Source organism: Protopterus annectens, chromosome 8.part0 (genome assembly GCF_019279795.1).
Source record: "Protopterus annectens isolate FY-2018-M chromosome 8.part0, PAN1.0, whole genome shotgun sequence".
Classification (NCBI taxonomy): Eukaryota; Metazoa; Chordata; order Ceratodontiformes; family Protopteridae; genus Protopterus; species Protopterus annectens.
The window spans coordinates 542,235,129-542,252,443 of record NC_056741.1 but is presented as its reverse complement, the minus strand read 5'-3'; the positions used below and the strand labels follow the sequence as shown (position 1 = coordinate 542,252,443).

General features: G+C 43.7%; 1 protein-coding gene across 2 annotated transcripts in view; it reads right to left on the bottom strand.

The window, feature by feature from the left end:
• The window catches only part of HORMAD1 (HORMA domain containing 1), a 4,208,304-nt gene that overhangs the window by 2,087,007 nt on the left and 2,103,982 nt on the right, over positions 1-17,315 (bottom strand). For both annotated transcript variants that reach the window (XM_044080054.1, XM_044080055.1), the window contains one exon: positions 12,038-12,294. In XM_044080054.1, the coding sequence (XP_043935989.1) occupies positions 12,038-12,294 (257 nt within the window). The remainder of the gene's footprint in view (positions 1-12,037; positions 12,295-17,315) is intronic.

Genomic DNA, 17,315 nt, shown 5'->3' with positions numbered 1-17,315 from the left:
AAATTTGGGAAAAAACTGGTAAATGAATGGACTGGTTGATGTTTGATTCAAAGACCACCTTAGGAAGGAATGAAGGGTTAGTTCTCAAGGACACTCTGTCTTTATGGAAGATTATGTATGGCGGTTTTGCACAAAGTGCCTGCATTTCTGAAACCCTTCTGGCGGAAGTAATGGCTACTAGAAAAAGGGTTTTCCAGGAAAGAAATCTAAGTTGACAAGTAGCTGCTGGCTTAAAAGGGAGTAATACTAAATGTTGCAAAATGAAAGTAAGATCCCATGGTGGTAATGGATCCTTGAATGGAGGTTTAATATGTGAGGGCTGTGACGGCTGCCATACATCTGATGAACACCCTGGGGGCTGTGGTGAGATCAAATGGTAGCGCTCTGAACTGGTAATGACTGGCTCCTAGCCAAAAGCGGAGAAACCTTCTTGAGCGCTTGTCTGTTTTTATGTAATACGCATCTTGAAGGTCTATAGAGCACATCCAATCATCTTTTTCCAGCAAGGGAAGGGATAAATTGAACCGTGATCATCTGGAATTTTGTCTTCTGGACAAACTTGTTTAGAAGGCTCAGGTCTAGTATGGGCCTCCAGTCTCCCGTCTTTTTTTGGCACTAAAAAGAATCTTGAGTAAAAGCCGGATTTTAACTGGTCTGGTGGGACTTCTTGGATGACTCTTTTATGAAGCAGTGGCTTGATCCCTTTGATGGGGGTAGGACATCCGGGATTTTTGAGAGTGTGGAATTATGCTGAAGGGAATACTGTAGCCTCTGGCAATGATTTTCTGCACCCACAAATCGGAAAGGAAACCACGGTGAAAAACTTCTCCAAAGCAAACTTTATACTACTCAAGACAGAGGTGGCAAACTTCGTTACTCCCATGCATAATGTCAATATGATTGAATGTGCTATATCCTACACAAAAGCACTCTACAAGCACCTACATGAGTGCATAGACCATGCTATCCCAAACAAGGCCAAGACCCACGCCTCCAAAAAGAGGAAAAAAGTCTGGTGGACCCCAGCCATCAATAATCTCTATACTAGAAGGAACAAATTATTACAAAAAAAAAAGAGTAAAAACCCAGGAATGGAGGGGCTCCCTGACCAACCTTAGCAAAAAGCTAAGAACCCTCATAAAAACATCTAAGGCGAACTTTGAAAGAAAAATCACAACAGACGCCAAAGACAACCACAAAGCATTTTTTAGCTATGTCAAAAACCTAAATAGCAACTCTCAGATCTGCTCTGAAATACAACATAATGGTTAAAAATTCACGGAACCAACTGATATCGGCAATATATTGGCAGATAGGTTCAGTGCAAACTTCACCCCACCCTCACCCCCTAAAGGGCCCATATCCATACCAGAAGATTGTGCTGCCCCTAAAATCACAGACACCCAGGTGAAAACAGCACTCTCCAAGGCAAGAAACACAGCATCCATGGGACCAGACAGCATCCCAAGCTGCGTGCTGCATGAACTCCAAAGCAAATTAGTCCCTCAACTTAATACCATGTTCAACCACAGCCTCACCACAGGCTATGTGCCCACTGAGTGACGCACGGCAACAGTTATCCCACTCCACAAAGGAGGTGCCACCACTGACCCCAGGAACTACCACCCCATCAGCCTGACGAGCCTCGTCTGCAAGGCCATGGAGCGCATCATCATGGAACTCATAAACAATGACATTGGGAACATACAAACCCTAGACCACACCCAGTTTGGGTTCGTAAAGGGAAGGTCAGATCTCCTAAATCTGGTTGACTTTTTCAAAATGGTCACTAAAGCAATAGATGAGGGAAAGGTGGTTCACACAGCATACCTTGATCTTGCAATGGCCTTCAATACCTTTCCCCACTCAGGAATTATAGACAAACTCACCAACCTAAATATAAACCCCTACGTTACAAGATGGGATGCTAACTGGCTCATGGATAGAACCCATTCAGAGAGAATAGGAAACGCTAGATCCGACTCCAAATCTGTGACTGGTGGAGTACCACAGGGCTCAGTCTTGGGACCCCTCATGTTTGGTAACTACTTCTCTGAGGTACAAGCAAACACGGAGGGACTATGGCTAACAAAGTTCGCAGACGAGTGCAAACTGGGTGCCATAATTGAGACTTCTTCTGATGTAGACATCCTTCAAAAGGGTCTCACGGATACAGATACTTGGTGCCAAAATCATGGCCTCAAGCTAAATGCCAAAAAGTGCATTGCCATCCCTTTTGGGAAAAAACAAGTACCTATAGGTGGCAGCCCACTTAACACAGGGTATGATAAGAGACCTAGGGATTCAGGTGGATAGTAACCTCTCCTTCAACAACCACATTGCTAAAGTGATTAGAAAATCATTTCACATGGCCCACCTCATGACAAATGGCTTTGCATCTAGGAATGAGGAAGTTATTGTCCCCCTCTACTCATCACTCATTAGACCCGTTATTGAATATAATGCCCCGTTCGGGATGTACCTTACAAGACATCTACAACAACTGGAGAGGCCTCAAAAGTACCTCACAAAGAGGATAACAGGCCTTAAAAAGATGACATACGCCATGATGCTAAAAAAACTCAAACTGTACTCGGTCGCGTACCGGCTACTCAGAGGTGATCTCTGCCTGACATACAAGGCTATGTCAAACCCCGAATTGCTAGAAATGCTCCACAGCTCAACTGGTGAACCTGGGAATATTGAGGCAATGTTACAATTGCCTCATGTACACAGACAATCCTCTCCTTCTCCCACAAAACACAAATACATGCGAGAGATGCAACTATACGGCCAAACTGGAGGCTGAGCTCTCTCAACATAGGACTGGCAAGACCAGACAGGAGGAGAAGGTAACCACACACAATACATACCCAGTCATACATGGTACCATCACAACTTCAAATCATACACATACTCACACAAAGACATACTCGGAGGCTCTGATCAAAAATTTACCAAAACAGCAGAGGCCACCAAAGCAGACACCCAAACAACTACCACCTCACGACCCAACACATGCAACACATAGACCACACAGTCAGAGTGTCAAACAGTCACAGCCCTTAAGGCCAAACAAAATGCCAGACACACTTGTCATTGGTGATTCCATAGTCAGACACACTGACGTCCCGCTCACCAGACTGAGTAAGGAGAAGGTCACAGTAAGCTGCCTGTCGGGCGCTAGAATCCGCCACATAACGCAAGCACTCAGGTCTCTCAACAGCAGGTACAAGTACGACTCAGTCATTGTCCACACTGGTGTCAACGACATGAGACGTACCTCCTTGGACTACATGAAAAGGCACATCGAGGAGCTCTCTGATTATGTAGCCCAGGCAGGTATGACCCTGACCTTGAGCAGTATCCTACCTTCACCTAGAATGATGCCACAATACAGTGATAAGATGATCAGCTTTAATAATTGGCTTAAATTCTGGTGTCATTCAAAGGGGATCCAATGTCTATCTGCCTGGGATGACATGCTGGACAAGCCACGCTGCTTCGAAAGGGACGGCTTGCACCTGTCACCCCTGGGCTTCCGGATATTGGCAAAGGCTCTTGCCACCCCCATAGTGCCTTTTTTAGGCAAGGCTCAAATTCTAAACCTACCACCCTAGAACACCAAAAAGGAAAAAAACTAAGGGTAATGCTGCTCAATGCCAGAAGTCTCAATCTCAAGATGCAAGCACTCGAGGCCCTTCTCAGTATGGAGAACATCGATGTCTGTGCTGTGACAGAAACCTGGTTCAAGGCTCCTGAGAGCACCCCAGCACTAACAGGTTTCACCTCATATCATGCCCGCCCCAAAATCCGGACAACACCAAGAAAGGAGGGGGGTGTCCATATTCATAAAGGACACCCACATCTCAAGGTTGGTGGCAACGCAAGATGCATCGGAGACCATCCAGGTGCAATTAACCATAGGCAAGACTGCTCTCCAATTTGTAGCATGTTACAGGCCACCCTCTCAAACTCAGGAACCTCACATGGCCTTCCTGAAAACATTGGAGGGGATAAATGTATCTCCAAACACCATCATACTAGGTGACTTCAACTACCCTAATATAGACTGGGAACACTACTCAAGCCCGAACACTCTAACCCAAAGATTCCTGGAGTTCATAAACTCAAATGCCATGGAACAACTAGTCACCATCCCCACAAGAGGAGAAAACATACTTGATCTCATCATCACGAACATGGAATCAAAATGTTCAACACTGGAAGTATACCCCTCACTGGTGAGATCAGATCATAAACTAATCTCGCTGGAGGTCCTGATCCCGCCCCACACTGAAACAAAAAAGACCACAGTGAAAAACTTCTCAAAAGCAGATTTCACACTTCTAAAAACTAGTGTGGTCTCCTTTAAGGCCCCTGAGCCAGTGGTAAACATTATTCAAACCGCTGAATCACTTACAAATGCCTTCTACCAGCACCTACAGGACTGCATGGATCAGGCAATCCCAAACAAAACTAAGACTCTCTGTACCAAAGGCAAGCGTCCAGTCTGGTGGACCCCAGCCATAAACAAGCTCTACAACAAAAGGAGGAAGCTACTACAAGATAGAGCAAAATCCTTGAAGGTAAGACACCTTTGATCATTATAAGTAAAAAACTAAGAGCTCTCATAAAATCATCCAAGGCATATTTTGAGAGAAAAATCGCCAAGGACTCTAAAGACAATCATAAGGCCTTCTTTAGCTATGTTAGAAACCTAGGAGGAAACTCCCAGATATGCTCAGAATTAGTTCAAAATGATGTGAAAATTACTGAACCTACACACATTGCCAACATACTGGCTGACAGGTTCAGTGCAAACTTCTCCCCCCCAAAAGGAGAGATATCTATTCCAGAGGATTGTAGCCCCCCAAACATCTCCAACACCCAGGTGAGAACTGCCCTCACTAAGGCAAAAAACACAGCATCCATGGGACCGGATGGTGTCCCCGGCTGTGTGCTTCACGAACTCAACGAGGAATTAAACCCACAGTTAGGACAGCTGTTTAATCTTAGCCTCACCTCAGGATACGTACCCAAGGAGTGGCGCACGGCGACTGTGGTCCCACTTCATAAGGGCGGTGCCTCCACAGACCCTGGAAATTACCGCCCCATTAGCTTGACAAGCCTTATCTGCAATACGTATATGTACTCATTTCTTATCAGGTTGCATTGCTTAGGTTTTTGCATTTCAGCTCATTTTAGGATACTGTGGCTGGTATTCAACACCAGAATTCTTATAACGTGACTTTTGTTTCGGGTTTATTTTTGGGCATTTACCCTTTATTGTATGTTTTTTATTAAGTTTGTTTATTATCATTGATATACCAGTATACTGTGTCTCTTTGGATTTTTTCATTATAATCTGGAGATATGCATGCAACTCAGGCTAACTTTTTTGTTTACTGAACTATGTATTTTTCAATTACTTTTGCCTTGATTGTATTTTTCAATTACTTTTGCCTTGTTAGCATTTTTGACTTATCAGGAAGTGATGTCATATAGATGCCTTAAAGAACATTATATAAGATGATGACTAAGTGCTTTTTGCTGACTATACTACTGATGAAAGCCTTGCTGCTGAAACCGGTGTAGTTTCAGTTTCATTAAACTACTTTTGAACCTTCCTTGGTGCTGGCCTTTTTTCTGATTTTGGGTCTAACAAGTGCTCTTGCCGTGCACCAGCCGAACTTGCTAGCTCCTATACACTACCTGACATATAAGGTCATGTCAAACCCAGATTTGATGAATATGCTTCACCTCAAAAAATCTAGATCCCTCAGAACCACAAGGGCGGGAGACTTAAACCTTGACACGGTTATAAATAGAACGTGCTGGAGGGACAGATTCATCACCCAGAGACTCCCTATGCTGTGGAACAAAATCCCGGTACATGTGAGGCAGAGCACCTCTCTGGCCTTGTTCAAGAGGAATCTTGACCAATGGATGGGAGATCGCAGATATACCCCAGGGATTACTTCAGTGTCACTGCTTGACAGAGGCACAGCAAAATGATAGGCATAGTTTTTATTCAAACTAAAGGGGTGGCGAAAGCCACATAACTATGGGCTAGGCTTATAAATGCCCTTGGGCAGATAGCCTAGTATGAACCTATGAACCTATGAACCTAAAGAAAACCCAATCTACCAGAGCTACATGCTCAAGGGACATAAACCTGACATCAACAATAAACAGGACTTATATATCAAAGGCAGTTACCATCCAAAGGACTCCAAGTTGCAAACATGAAAAGACAAAGTATCCAAAAAGAAACAGAAGGAATCCACGGCGAAGATAAAACGTCTTTTATTGGCAAAATAGGAACAAGCGCTTTCACATACGACCAAGTATGCTTCCTCAGGTTATGTTTTACATCTCAAAATAGCAGGTTTTTATACAAAAGCTTGGGCTAATTAATCATTCAATAAATCAATTACGCTTTTCAATTAAGTAGTTAAGGCAACATCACTAGAACTAGCCTACAACACCATTTACTTGCAACTGGTATTAGCTTGTATTATTTCATTAGTCATAAAAACCTTTTATAATCAAACAAATCACTGCAAAAGAACCAATATATGTTTAAAACATGTATAGTACTTGATTTATGATTATAAAATTGAGATATAAATAAGGCAAAACTAGAAGAACATATATGTAATCAGAGCACTACTTCATATTATTTATATGTATATATATATATATATATATATATAAGCTCAGTATATGAAAGCAACATAGATCAATGCAATAAAACTTACAATTGCTTAAAATTTTATAATCATAAATCAAGTACTATACATGTTTTAAACATATATTGGTTCTTTTGCAGTGATTTGTTTGATTATAAAAGGTTTTTATGACTAATGAAATAATACAAGCTAATACCAGTTGCAAGTAAATGGTGTTGTAGGCTAGTTCTAGTAATGTTGCTTTAACTACTTAATTGAAAAGCGTAATTGATTTATTGAATGATTAATTAGCCCAAGCTTTTGTATAAAAACTTGCTATTTTGAGATGTAAAACATAACCTGAGGAAGCATACTTGGTCGTATGTGAAAGCGCTTGTTCCTGTTTTGCCAATAAAAGACGTTTTATCTTCGTGGTGGATTCCTTCTGTTTCTTTTTGAATAAACAGGACTTGTTGGAGGGACAGATTTGTGTCCTAGAGACTCCCCTTGCTCTGGAACAAGGTCCCCATATATGTGAGGCAGAGCTCCTCATTAGCGATCTTCAAGAGGAATCTTGATGAGTGGATGGGAAACAGGAAATTCACCCCGGGAATCACTTCTGTGGCCCTGCTCGACAGAGGCGCAGGTAACTAAACCACGTGGGATGGAGGTGAAAGCAGAAAAATTTTGGTTAGGCTTAATTATGCCCCAGGGCAAATAGCCTAGTACCTACCTATGAACCTATGTTATTTGTCGGCCAGCTGACAGGTGCACAGAAAGTCTTCCCCCACTGCTTCCAGAGGTAAGCAATCGGGCCTTCTTTCAGGAGCGCTAGTAGGGCTGCTCAGAGAAGGAATCTCTGGACCCCTGGTTTTGCGGGCCACCTCTGCCCTGGCGTCGGCGTCTTCCATCTGAAACCCCCTTCTGCCTCGAGGGGAACCACTGCCACATGTGTCATGGAAAGGTCCCTGAGAATTTTTGAACCACATTTTCCCACTCCTCTGATTCTTGAAGAAAGATCGTTGGAGAGTGGAAAAACAAATGCCCACGACAGACAGGGTCTTAGCATCCTTTTCACACCTGGTGAGTGTGTCCTTTACTTTAGGTCTAAACAGGGAAGATCCATTAAATGGAGGGATGACGAAGGAAAAATTAAAGGGCTCTGCGAAATCACACAAGCACATCCAGACATGCCTCCTAATGACAATGCCAGAACCTGCTGCTCTGGTCATCCCTTCGACTGCATGGGCAATGGATCGCATGGACAAGTTCAATATAGACTTCAGGGTGGCTAGCTGTGAGGCAAAATTATCTTGTACCACACTGGAAACAGCCCAAGCTAGAGTTTCTGATAATTCCTTAATCAAGTCTCTCTGGAGTCTGGTAAAATGTGCAATAAAGCTCAAGGACCTAAGAGCGAAGGTTGATGACGCACAGACCCACTTTCCAAACTTGTCCATCGTCCTGGACTCCCAGTTAGGAGGATGAACAGAAGGACTCTCGTTGGCTATTTCCTTTTTGGTGGCAACTGCCACCACCATGGCATCTACTGATAAACCCACCATGGCATCTACTGATAAACCCTTTGCCCAATATTGGTGGTCTTCTGATGGGAATAATATTTTGTCCGGTCTCTGGGGAATAGGCTCTATATTGTCAGGAGCCTTCAAAGCCCACAGAGCAATTAGTCTGACAAGATCGTCAGTGGGTGAGGATACCCAGGAGGCAGATGGTCGAGCAAAGAAAGCTTGCAAGTACACGGTTTCCTCCGAGGATGAGTCTTTGGACTTCCAGTTACCCCTCTGTTTCAAAATTTCTAGGATGACTCCAAAGGAAACATCCTCAGGGGGTGACCGTGGGGAACCCTCCCCTTCATCAAAATCTGTGTTTTCCATGGCGGATTCTTCAGGGGAATCCAGATGCATCCTCTTGCATGCCCTCTTTCAGGGTAGCTCCTCAGTGAGGATCTCTGGGGAGCACTCCGAAGAGGAAAGGCCCTGTAACTGGGAAACTTGAAGCTTTGGTGCATGCTGTCCTGTTGTAGGGATTGATGTCAACTATGGACTAGAGGAAAGGGAAATATGGCACTCCGATGCAGGTGGGGCCATCTGGGAGCTTGTTGAGGCTAAGGTCCTTTCCATAACCCAAAAGGTGGTATCCCCTGAAGAGGAGTGGGAGCCCGGAACTGAGAAGGACCAACTTGGAAATGAGGTTGCACTCTGCTCCGAAGGACCGCCCTCCACGGTTGAAGGCAGGGAAGGATCCGAAACTTTCACTGTTTCTGGAACTGAGATTGGCACAGTACTAAAACTAGGTGCAAACCTAGAAAACTTGGAACTGATGGTGGGTTCTTGACCCTGAAACTCCGTTTGTTCCACAGCAGGAACTGATGTTGTCAAGGCAATTTCCGGTGCCGAGGTGGCCACACCACCTAATGGCACCGAAACAGCAATGACTGGGGGTATCGAAGTGCTGGGCTCCGAAACCGTAGTCGACATCAGAGGAGGATAAGTAGGAGTCCCAGGAGAAAAGGTCCCCAATCCAGATGGGAGAGGGGCCTGAGAAGGAGAGGGAATACCTCTGGCCAGCAACAGTTGATCCACCAACCTTACGACATCCAATTCTGAGAGACTCCTGGAGCACCGTACTGAAAAGGCTGAAGGAGAATCTGGTCTTTCAAGGAATGGACTAGGCAGCTGTTCGACATAAGGGTCTACAGTAGGTGAATATCTCATCCTGGGCATTTCCAATATAGGCTTTGGTGCTGAGAGGATGGGCTGAGGCTGTGTCGGTGCCGATGTCAAAGTTTGTGGAACAGAAGGCAAAGTCGGTGCTGAGCCTGAACCTAAAGAAGCTGCTGCCAACAAGGATGTTGACAGCACAGTAGAAGTTGATGGTGCTGAGGAGGCACCAACTTGATGCTTTGGAACCTTGGCCATCGGTTCCGAAGTATGTGGAACCGAGGATTTAAGTTTAGAGGCCTCAGGAGCTGAGAAAGAGGATGGTACCAAAAGGCTTTTCTTCTTCGGAACCTCATGTTTTGTGTCTGCCTTGGACAAGACTTTGCTGAAAGGGGATTTAAACAGGCCTTTAAGCAACAGCTTATTTTTACGCTTTGCTAAGGTTCTTTAAGTGAACCTCTTACATATGTCACAGTTCAATTCTAAGTAAGGTGCCCCTAGACAATAGACACAAGAATGATGCCCATCAGAATTAGGCATCTTCCTATCACAGTCCTGGCAACGCTTAAACCCTAGCTTTGATGGTTTGTCCTTCGAAGCAGTTTGTGCAGACATCTTTTTGAGTGAAGGGCAAAAACAAAAAACATGCCAGAAAATCACTTGCGCGTACACAAAGAAAAAAAGGAAAAGTTAAGAGAAGGGAGGATGAGATCTACCAACAATGGTAGATAAGGATTACCTGAGATAAAAAGTGACAAGTACCAATGACTGTACTAAAGAGAAACCCACATGGGTTAGAAGAGAAAGGGGGTAGAGAAGGCAATATATCACTGTATAGAAAAGCTAGAAAGGATGGCAAGAGAACGAGGAGAAATGAGGGTGAATATTTTCAAAGATATAGCAATAAATGAAAAAAAATATAAACTACACTTAGCTGAGAGCAGGCTGATGTGTCTGGACAAACGAGATCTGAGGTAATGTACACAGGGACATTGTGGGCAGAGACCTGGTTCGAGAGTTTGTGGCTGGCGTGGTCTGTATAATGGCCAAGTTGGTTCCAAGGATTGGAACCGAATCCCAACTGTCAAGAATAAACGGAGACTGGCAACATCAGACTATCTATTTACCTGCACTAGACAGAGGTCAATATTAATGCAGTTGAGTTTGGCATGTGTAAGATTTAAGATGCTATCTTCTAAAACCTTGTACATAGCATGGTTTTGGAATTACTAATGCAAATATGAACAATCAATATTTGACGCCTACAGGCATCAGTAGAAGTTAACTGCAATTACACCTGGAGGCGTCACTCAAATGTAATGAGTTAAGCATTTATGAGAAATGGTGAAGCAAAAGTCTAGTTTACAAAGGACTTCATGAGTCTCTCTTAAGAACAATGTGTCATCAGGGGTGGTATGGATAGGCAGAAGTTATTTAGCCTTATAGGTTTTGGATACCCTAAGATACTGAAGGACAGGGCAAGAAGCAAACTATCCAAGATCAAGTTCATCCACTCATGTCTCCTTAGGAACTCTAGGGATTGCTCCATGTTAAAGTCATGTACCAGGTGGTGAAACAGGACAGTCAGTGCTGACACCCTGGCTTGCGCTATCAAAAATGTGATTGCTGGAGATGCAACACCGAAGTTTCCCTTGTCATCAGTCAGTGATAGGTCTGAGATTGGTCCCTCACTACTTGAAAAACAGATCACAAATTAAGAGGAATACAAAGCCATCTTGTGAAAGGACACACATGAGGTTTGACCAGTGTCCCCCTTCTACAATATTTACCTTCTTCTCTTAGTTTGACCTTTGTCATGTAAAAGATCCCCCATCAGGTGCTGTGCTTAGCAATATTCACCCTTGCCATCTCCCTTCGCCCCAAACTTCTATCCATGATTCCTGCAGGTGGCTGGTTTGAATTGCTGACACCTGCTGCAGTGCTTAGGCAATACTTCTTTCTCGCAGCAAAGGCAGTACTGGTGTGGGTACTGGTTAGTGATCTGATGATTAAAGGGACACTCTGAAGGACATATACATTTTAAGCATAAAATGAGGGAATTTTCCTGTGTGAACATAAGGATTAGAGCTGCAAACTCTGCAGGCAGAAATGAAATGTGGTGTGCATGAACTGAGCACACTGTTCTAGTCTGGCATGTGACAGCATGGTATACACTAGCAGAAGGTTTGCCTACCCCTAGGCATCAAGACATGGATGCTAGAGACAATTCTAAACTATGTAAATTTGAAAGTCTACACCCTACAAAAATGTCTGAATTAGTATTAAGATTATACTGAAAGTGATATAAAATGTTTTATAATTTACAGCTTATAATTAAATGCAACAATATTTTTAACAGTTCACTAACAATTTTATAATATTGCAATTTTGATGTCAAACTTTAAATACAGCCTTTCCAGATTATTAAGTGTGTCACACGTCCTTTTAAAATACTATGCAAGAGATACTGAATTATTTAGTAAATTGTATATGGCATAAATTCATTCTTCACAATTAAATTTAAGCAAATGTTCTTCTAATTCTTCTACTATATTATATATGTGCTGGTGCAGTAAAGCATCAACTGTAACTCAGATCTTACATTTTGCTTCTTATGTTAATGCAAAGTATGACAGCAAGGCATAAGGTAAGCAAAGTACATAACACTGGTAATGTTCTTACTTTCATGCTGCAGTTTTGCTCTTCTAGGTCCTCATTGTCAAAATCAATTGTTTGAACTGGCAACTTCTCATCACTCTCTATCAGTATGCTCTTGTCCATGTATGCCATGCGATCCTTCTCTGTAGTCACTTTCACCTTTAACATATGGAATGGTGTGGCCACTTCACCAACACTCAAGTACATAGGCTCACCCTCAAACATCATCCCCTCGCAGTCACCTTGTTTAAAGCCAGGAGGTTGGTAGTCTGGAGGTGTAACTACAAAGAAAAAAATAAATAAAGCAAGATACAGCATTCACAAGCCAAATGAAAAACTTGCAGGTGGTTACTAGTTCACAAGGATAACAGCCTACTCAGGATGCTACTGACTAATTTTCAAACCTTAAAATCAGGATGTGAGAACTGAAAGGTAGTAAGCTTAGACAGATCCCTTAAGTGTTTCTTTTCATCTGTGACAGAAAGGGTTTCTGGTACGGTTTTACCAGACTTACATATAAAACCTCCGAAAGACATTGGGTCTTCTTTTGTAATTTTTTTTCAGCAACATCAAATGAAGACCTGTTAACTCAAAAAGTAAAACAATGCAAAACACAACTGTTCATAAGAATACTTACCATAAAAGCAGCTCTTCATAGGTTTATACTAGGCTATCTGCCCTGGGGCATTTACAAGCCTAGCCAGAGTGTGTTTGGCTTTCCCCACCCTTTTAGATCGGTTTACTGTGCCTCTGTAGAGTAGGTCACAGAAGATAGCCCTTTTAAGGTTTAGTTTACTGTGCCCCTGTCTAGCAGGGACACAGAAGAGATAGCGGGGGTGAACTTACGATCTCCCATCCACTCGTCAAGATTTCTCTTGAAGAGGGTCAGTGAGGGGCTCTGCCTAACATGGACTGGGATTCTGTTCCAGAGTGAGGGCAGCCTCTGGGATATGAATCTGTCCCTCCAGCATGTCCTATTTATTTCTGTGCTGAGGTTTAAGTCCCTGGAGCGTGTAGCTCTAAGGGATTTGGATTCCCTGAGGCGGAGCATGTCCATTAACTCTGGGTTGGACATGACTTTATACGTCAGGTTCATAGGTTCATAGGTTGGTACTAGGCTATCAGCCCTAGGGCCTATACAAGCCTAGCCATAACAATTCCCTGGCTATTTCTTCCCACATTATTTACTTTCCTGGACCCCTGTCTAGCAGGGCGACTGACGTGATCCCTGGGGTGAATTTCCTTTCTCCCATCCAATTGTCAAGGTTCCTCTTGAAGAGGTCCAAAGAGGCACTCTGCTTGACATGTATGTGCAATCTATTCCAGAGTCTGGGGAGTCTCTGGGTCAGGAACCTATCCCTCCAGCATGTTTTGTTTATTGTGATGACAAGGTTTAGATCCCTGGAGCGTGTAGCTCTGAGGGATTGGGATTTCTTTAAGTGTAGCATGTCCAAGAGCTCTGGGTTTGACATGGCCTTGTATGTTAAGCAGAGATCGCCTCTGAGTAGACGATATGCAACAGAGTATAGCTGGAGTTTTTTAAGGCGGTCAGCGATGGGCATCTGCTTTAGGCCTGTGATTCTTTTAGTGAGGTATTTCTGAGGCCTTTCCAGTTGTTGCAGATGTCTTGAGAGGTACATACCAAATGGGGCGTTGTATTCTATAATGGGTCTAATGAGGGATGAGTACAGTGGGACAATGACCTCCTTTTTTCTGGATGAAAAGCCCTTCGTGATGAGGTGTGCCACATAGAAGGATTTCCTGACTGTTGTGGTGATGTGGTTATCGAAGGTGAGACCACTGTCCACCTGTGTCCCTAAGTCTCTTATCACACTTTCTGTGTTTAGTGTCCTGCCACCTATGTGGTAGTTCATGGGTACATGTTTTTTTCGAAACGGGCTAGCTATACATTTCTTGGCATTGAGCTTGAGCCCATGGCTCTGGCACCAAGCATCTGTTTCTGTAAGGCCCTTTTGTAGAGTATCCACATCATTTGGGGATTCAATAATGGCTCCCAGTTTGCAGTCATCTGCAAAATTTGTTAGCCAGAGTCCCTTAGTGTTGACCTGTACTTCAGAGAAGTAGATGCCAAACAAGAGCGGCCCCAGGACTGAACCCTGAGGTACTCCACTTGTCACTTGTCTGGAGCTGGATTTGGAGTCGGATACTTTTACAGTGTGGGTTCTATTAGTAAGCCATTTAGCAACCCATTGGGTGACATAGGGATTAATGCCCAACTTAGTAAGTTTATCTATGATTCCAGAGTGGGGGATGGTGTCAAAGGCCTTGACAAGGTCTAGACAGGCTGTGTGGACCACCTTACCCTTGTCCATGGCTCTGGAGACTGATTCAAAGAAGTCAATCAGGTTCAGGAGACAAGATCGGCCCTTCACAAACCCAAACTGGGTGGGGTCCAGTGTCTGAAGGTTGCCAATGTCTTTGTTTATAAGTTCCATGATAATACGCTTCATGGCCTTGCAGATAAGGCTTGTCAGACTGATGGGACGGTAGTTTCCGGGATCCAAGGTGGATCCCCCTTGTGGATTGGGATAACTGTAGCTCTGCGCCACTCAGTGGGCATGAAACCTGAGGTGAGGCTATGATTAAACATGACACTTAGGTGAGGTGCCAGTTCATATTGTAGTTCATGTAGTACACAGCCCGGGATGTCATCTGGTCCTATGGATGCTGTATTCTTGGCTTTAGAGAGTGTGATTTGTACCTGTGTGGCTGTTATTACTGGAATTTGGCAATCTTCCGGTATTGAGATGGGCCATTTAGGGGGTGAGAGGGAAGTGAAGTTGGCACTGAATTGATCTGCCAGGATATTGGCAATATCCTTCGGATCAGTATATTTAATGCCATTCTGTTTTAGCTCAGAGCAGATCTGAGCATTGCCATTTAGATTCTTGACATAGTTATAGAATGCTTTGTGATTGTCTTTGGAATCTTTGGCAATTTTATTTTCGTAACTGGCTTTGGAGGATTTTATGAAGCATCTCAGTTTCTTACTGAGGCTAGTAAGGGAGTTTTTTGCATCCTGGGATTTTCCTCTTTTCTGCAAAAGTTTCTTCCTTTTGTTGTAAAGTTTGTTTATGGCAGGGGACCACCAGATTGGCTTCCTTTTTTGGATGAGAGCATTTTGGTGGATGTGCTCGTACAGTGCCTTAGTGTAGGATTCAGCAGTTGAACTTTCAGTTCCCGTCTGCATGGGTGTCATGAAGTTTGTCACTTCTGACTTGAGTAGCATGAAGTTGGCTTTGGAGAAGTTTTTATGGTGGTTTCTTTACTGGGGGTGGGGTAGGGGTGGGATGTGGATGTTAAGGGTGATTAGCTTATGGTCAGACCTGACTAACAAGGGGGTGACCATAGGTATGGAGCATTGATTTCCCATGTTGGTAATGACCAGGTCTAGGATATTGGAGCCCCTGGTGGGACTATGGATTACTTGCTCCAGGGCCTTGGAATTTATGAATTCCAAGAACCGTTGCGCAAAGGTGTTGGGACATGAGTAGTTTTCCCAGTTAATGGCAGGGTAGTTAAAACCACCAAGTATTAGGGTGTTTGGTTCTATCTTAATATTTTCCAGTATGTTTAGAAAGGTGTAGTGAGAATCTTGGGGTATGGTGGGGGATCTGTAGCAAGCTACAATTTGGATTGCAGTCTTACCTAGTGTTAGTTGCAGTTGGAGAATTTCAGACACATTGTGTTGGCCAACTAGCCTGGTGGTGTGAATATCCTTGGTGAATATTGACACTCCTCCACCTTTAGTGTTTCGGTCCTGGTTTGGTGGCCGAAGAGTGTGGTAAGAGTTGTAGCCTGGTATTGCAGGGGTGCTCTCTGGAGCCTTGAACCAGGTCTCAGTTACTGCACAGATATCGATGTTCTCCATTTTTAGTAGTGCCTTGAGAGAGTGCATTTTGAGGTTTAGACTTCTAGCATTGAGTAGCGTTACCTTCAGATTTTGCATGCTTGTACCTGTTACGGTGGTGGTTTTGTCCTTTGAATTTTGCGTAAAAAAGGCACTATAGGGGTGGCAAGAGCCTTAGCCAGTAACCTGAATCCCAGGGGCGACAGGTGCAGACCATCTCTGGCAAAGCATCGTGGTCTGTCAATCATGTCATCCCAGGCAGACAGATACTGGATCCCCTTTGAATGACACCATAAGCTTAGCCAATTGTTGAAGTCAACCACTTTATCCTTATATTGTGGTATCATTCTGGGCGAAGGCAGGATGCTACTCAGGGCTAGGGTCATACCTGCCTGGGTCACATGATCCGAGAGCTCTTCCATGTCTCTTTTCATGTAGTCCAGGGAGGTACGTCTCAAGTCATTCACTCCAACATGGACAATGACAGAGTCATATTTGTACTTGTTGTGGAGTGACTTGAGTGCATGCGTTATATGGCGGATCCTGGCACCTGACAGGCAGCTGACTGTAATTTTCTCCTTATTCAACCTGGTGAGAGGGACATCAGTGTGCCGGACTATAGAGTCACCTATGACTAAAGTGTTAGGTACATTGTCTTGCCTTAGGGGCTGTTGCTGGGTGGCACACTGGTGTTGTGAACTATGTGACACATTGGTTGTGATTGGTGTTTGTTTACGTTTCAGCTTCAGAGGTCTTTGTTGCTTGGGCAGGTTACAGTTAAGGGCCTCTGCATATGTGGATTTAGTGTTGCTATATGTGGGTGTTGGTGGTGCGGGTTTAGAAGGGCTATGTGTTGCTTGAGGTGTAGTGTTGGTGTTAACCTTCTCCTCTTGACTGTTTAGCACAATCTTGGGTGGAGAGAGCTTTGCTTCCATTTTGGCTATGTAAGTGCATCTCTCACAGGTTGTAGTGTTGGGTGGTAGGAGGAGAGGGTTGTCTGTGTACATGAGGCAATTGCTGCATTGCCCCAGTATGCCCAGATTCACCAGGTGGACAGGAGAAATCACCGGAAGCTGACCCTTGGACATGCCTGGTTTGGGGCTTTTTTTTTCTTTGTAAAGTATAGGAGCTGTTTCCTTAGCAAGGTACTTTGCAATTATAGGCTGTTTAGTGCCTACTATTAATTTCTCCTTGTTAACAAGGAGAGTTCAGTGTTTGTATGAGTTTAAGGCTTCCTAGTGCTTTCCAGCAGGTATTAGAGAAAGTGCTAGTCACAGGGATGCTTAAAGGTAAGATTGAAAAGAATGCACTCTGCAGTGTGCACTAGAGAAGTTAGATGTGAAAGTAGGTAACTTGAGTTTTAATTGTTTAAAAAGTTAAGGTTTTGTGGAGAGTTACTATTTTTAAAACAGCAAGATGGATTGAAAGGGG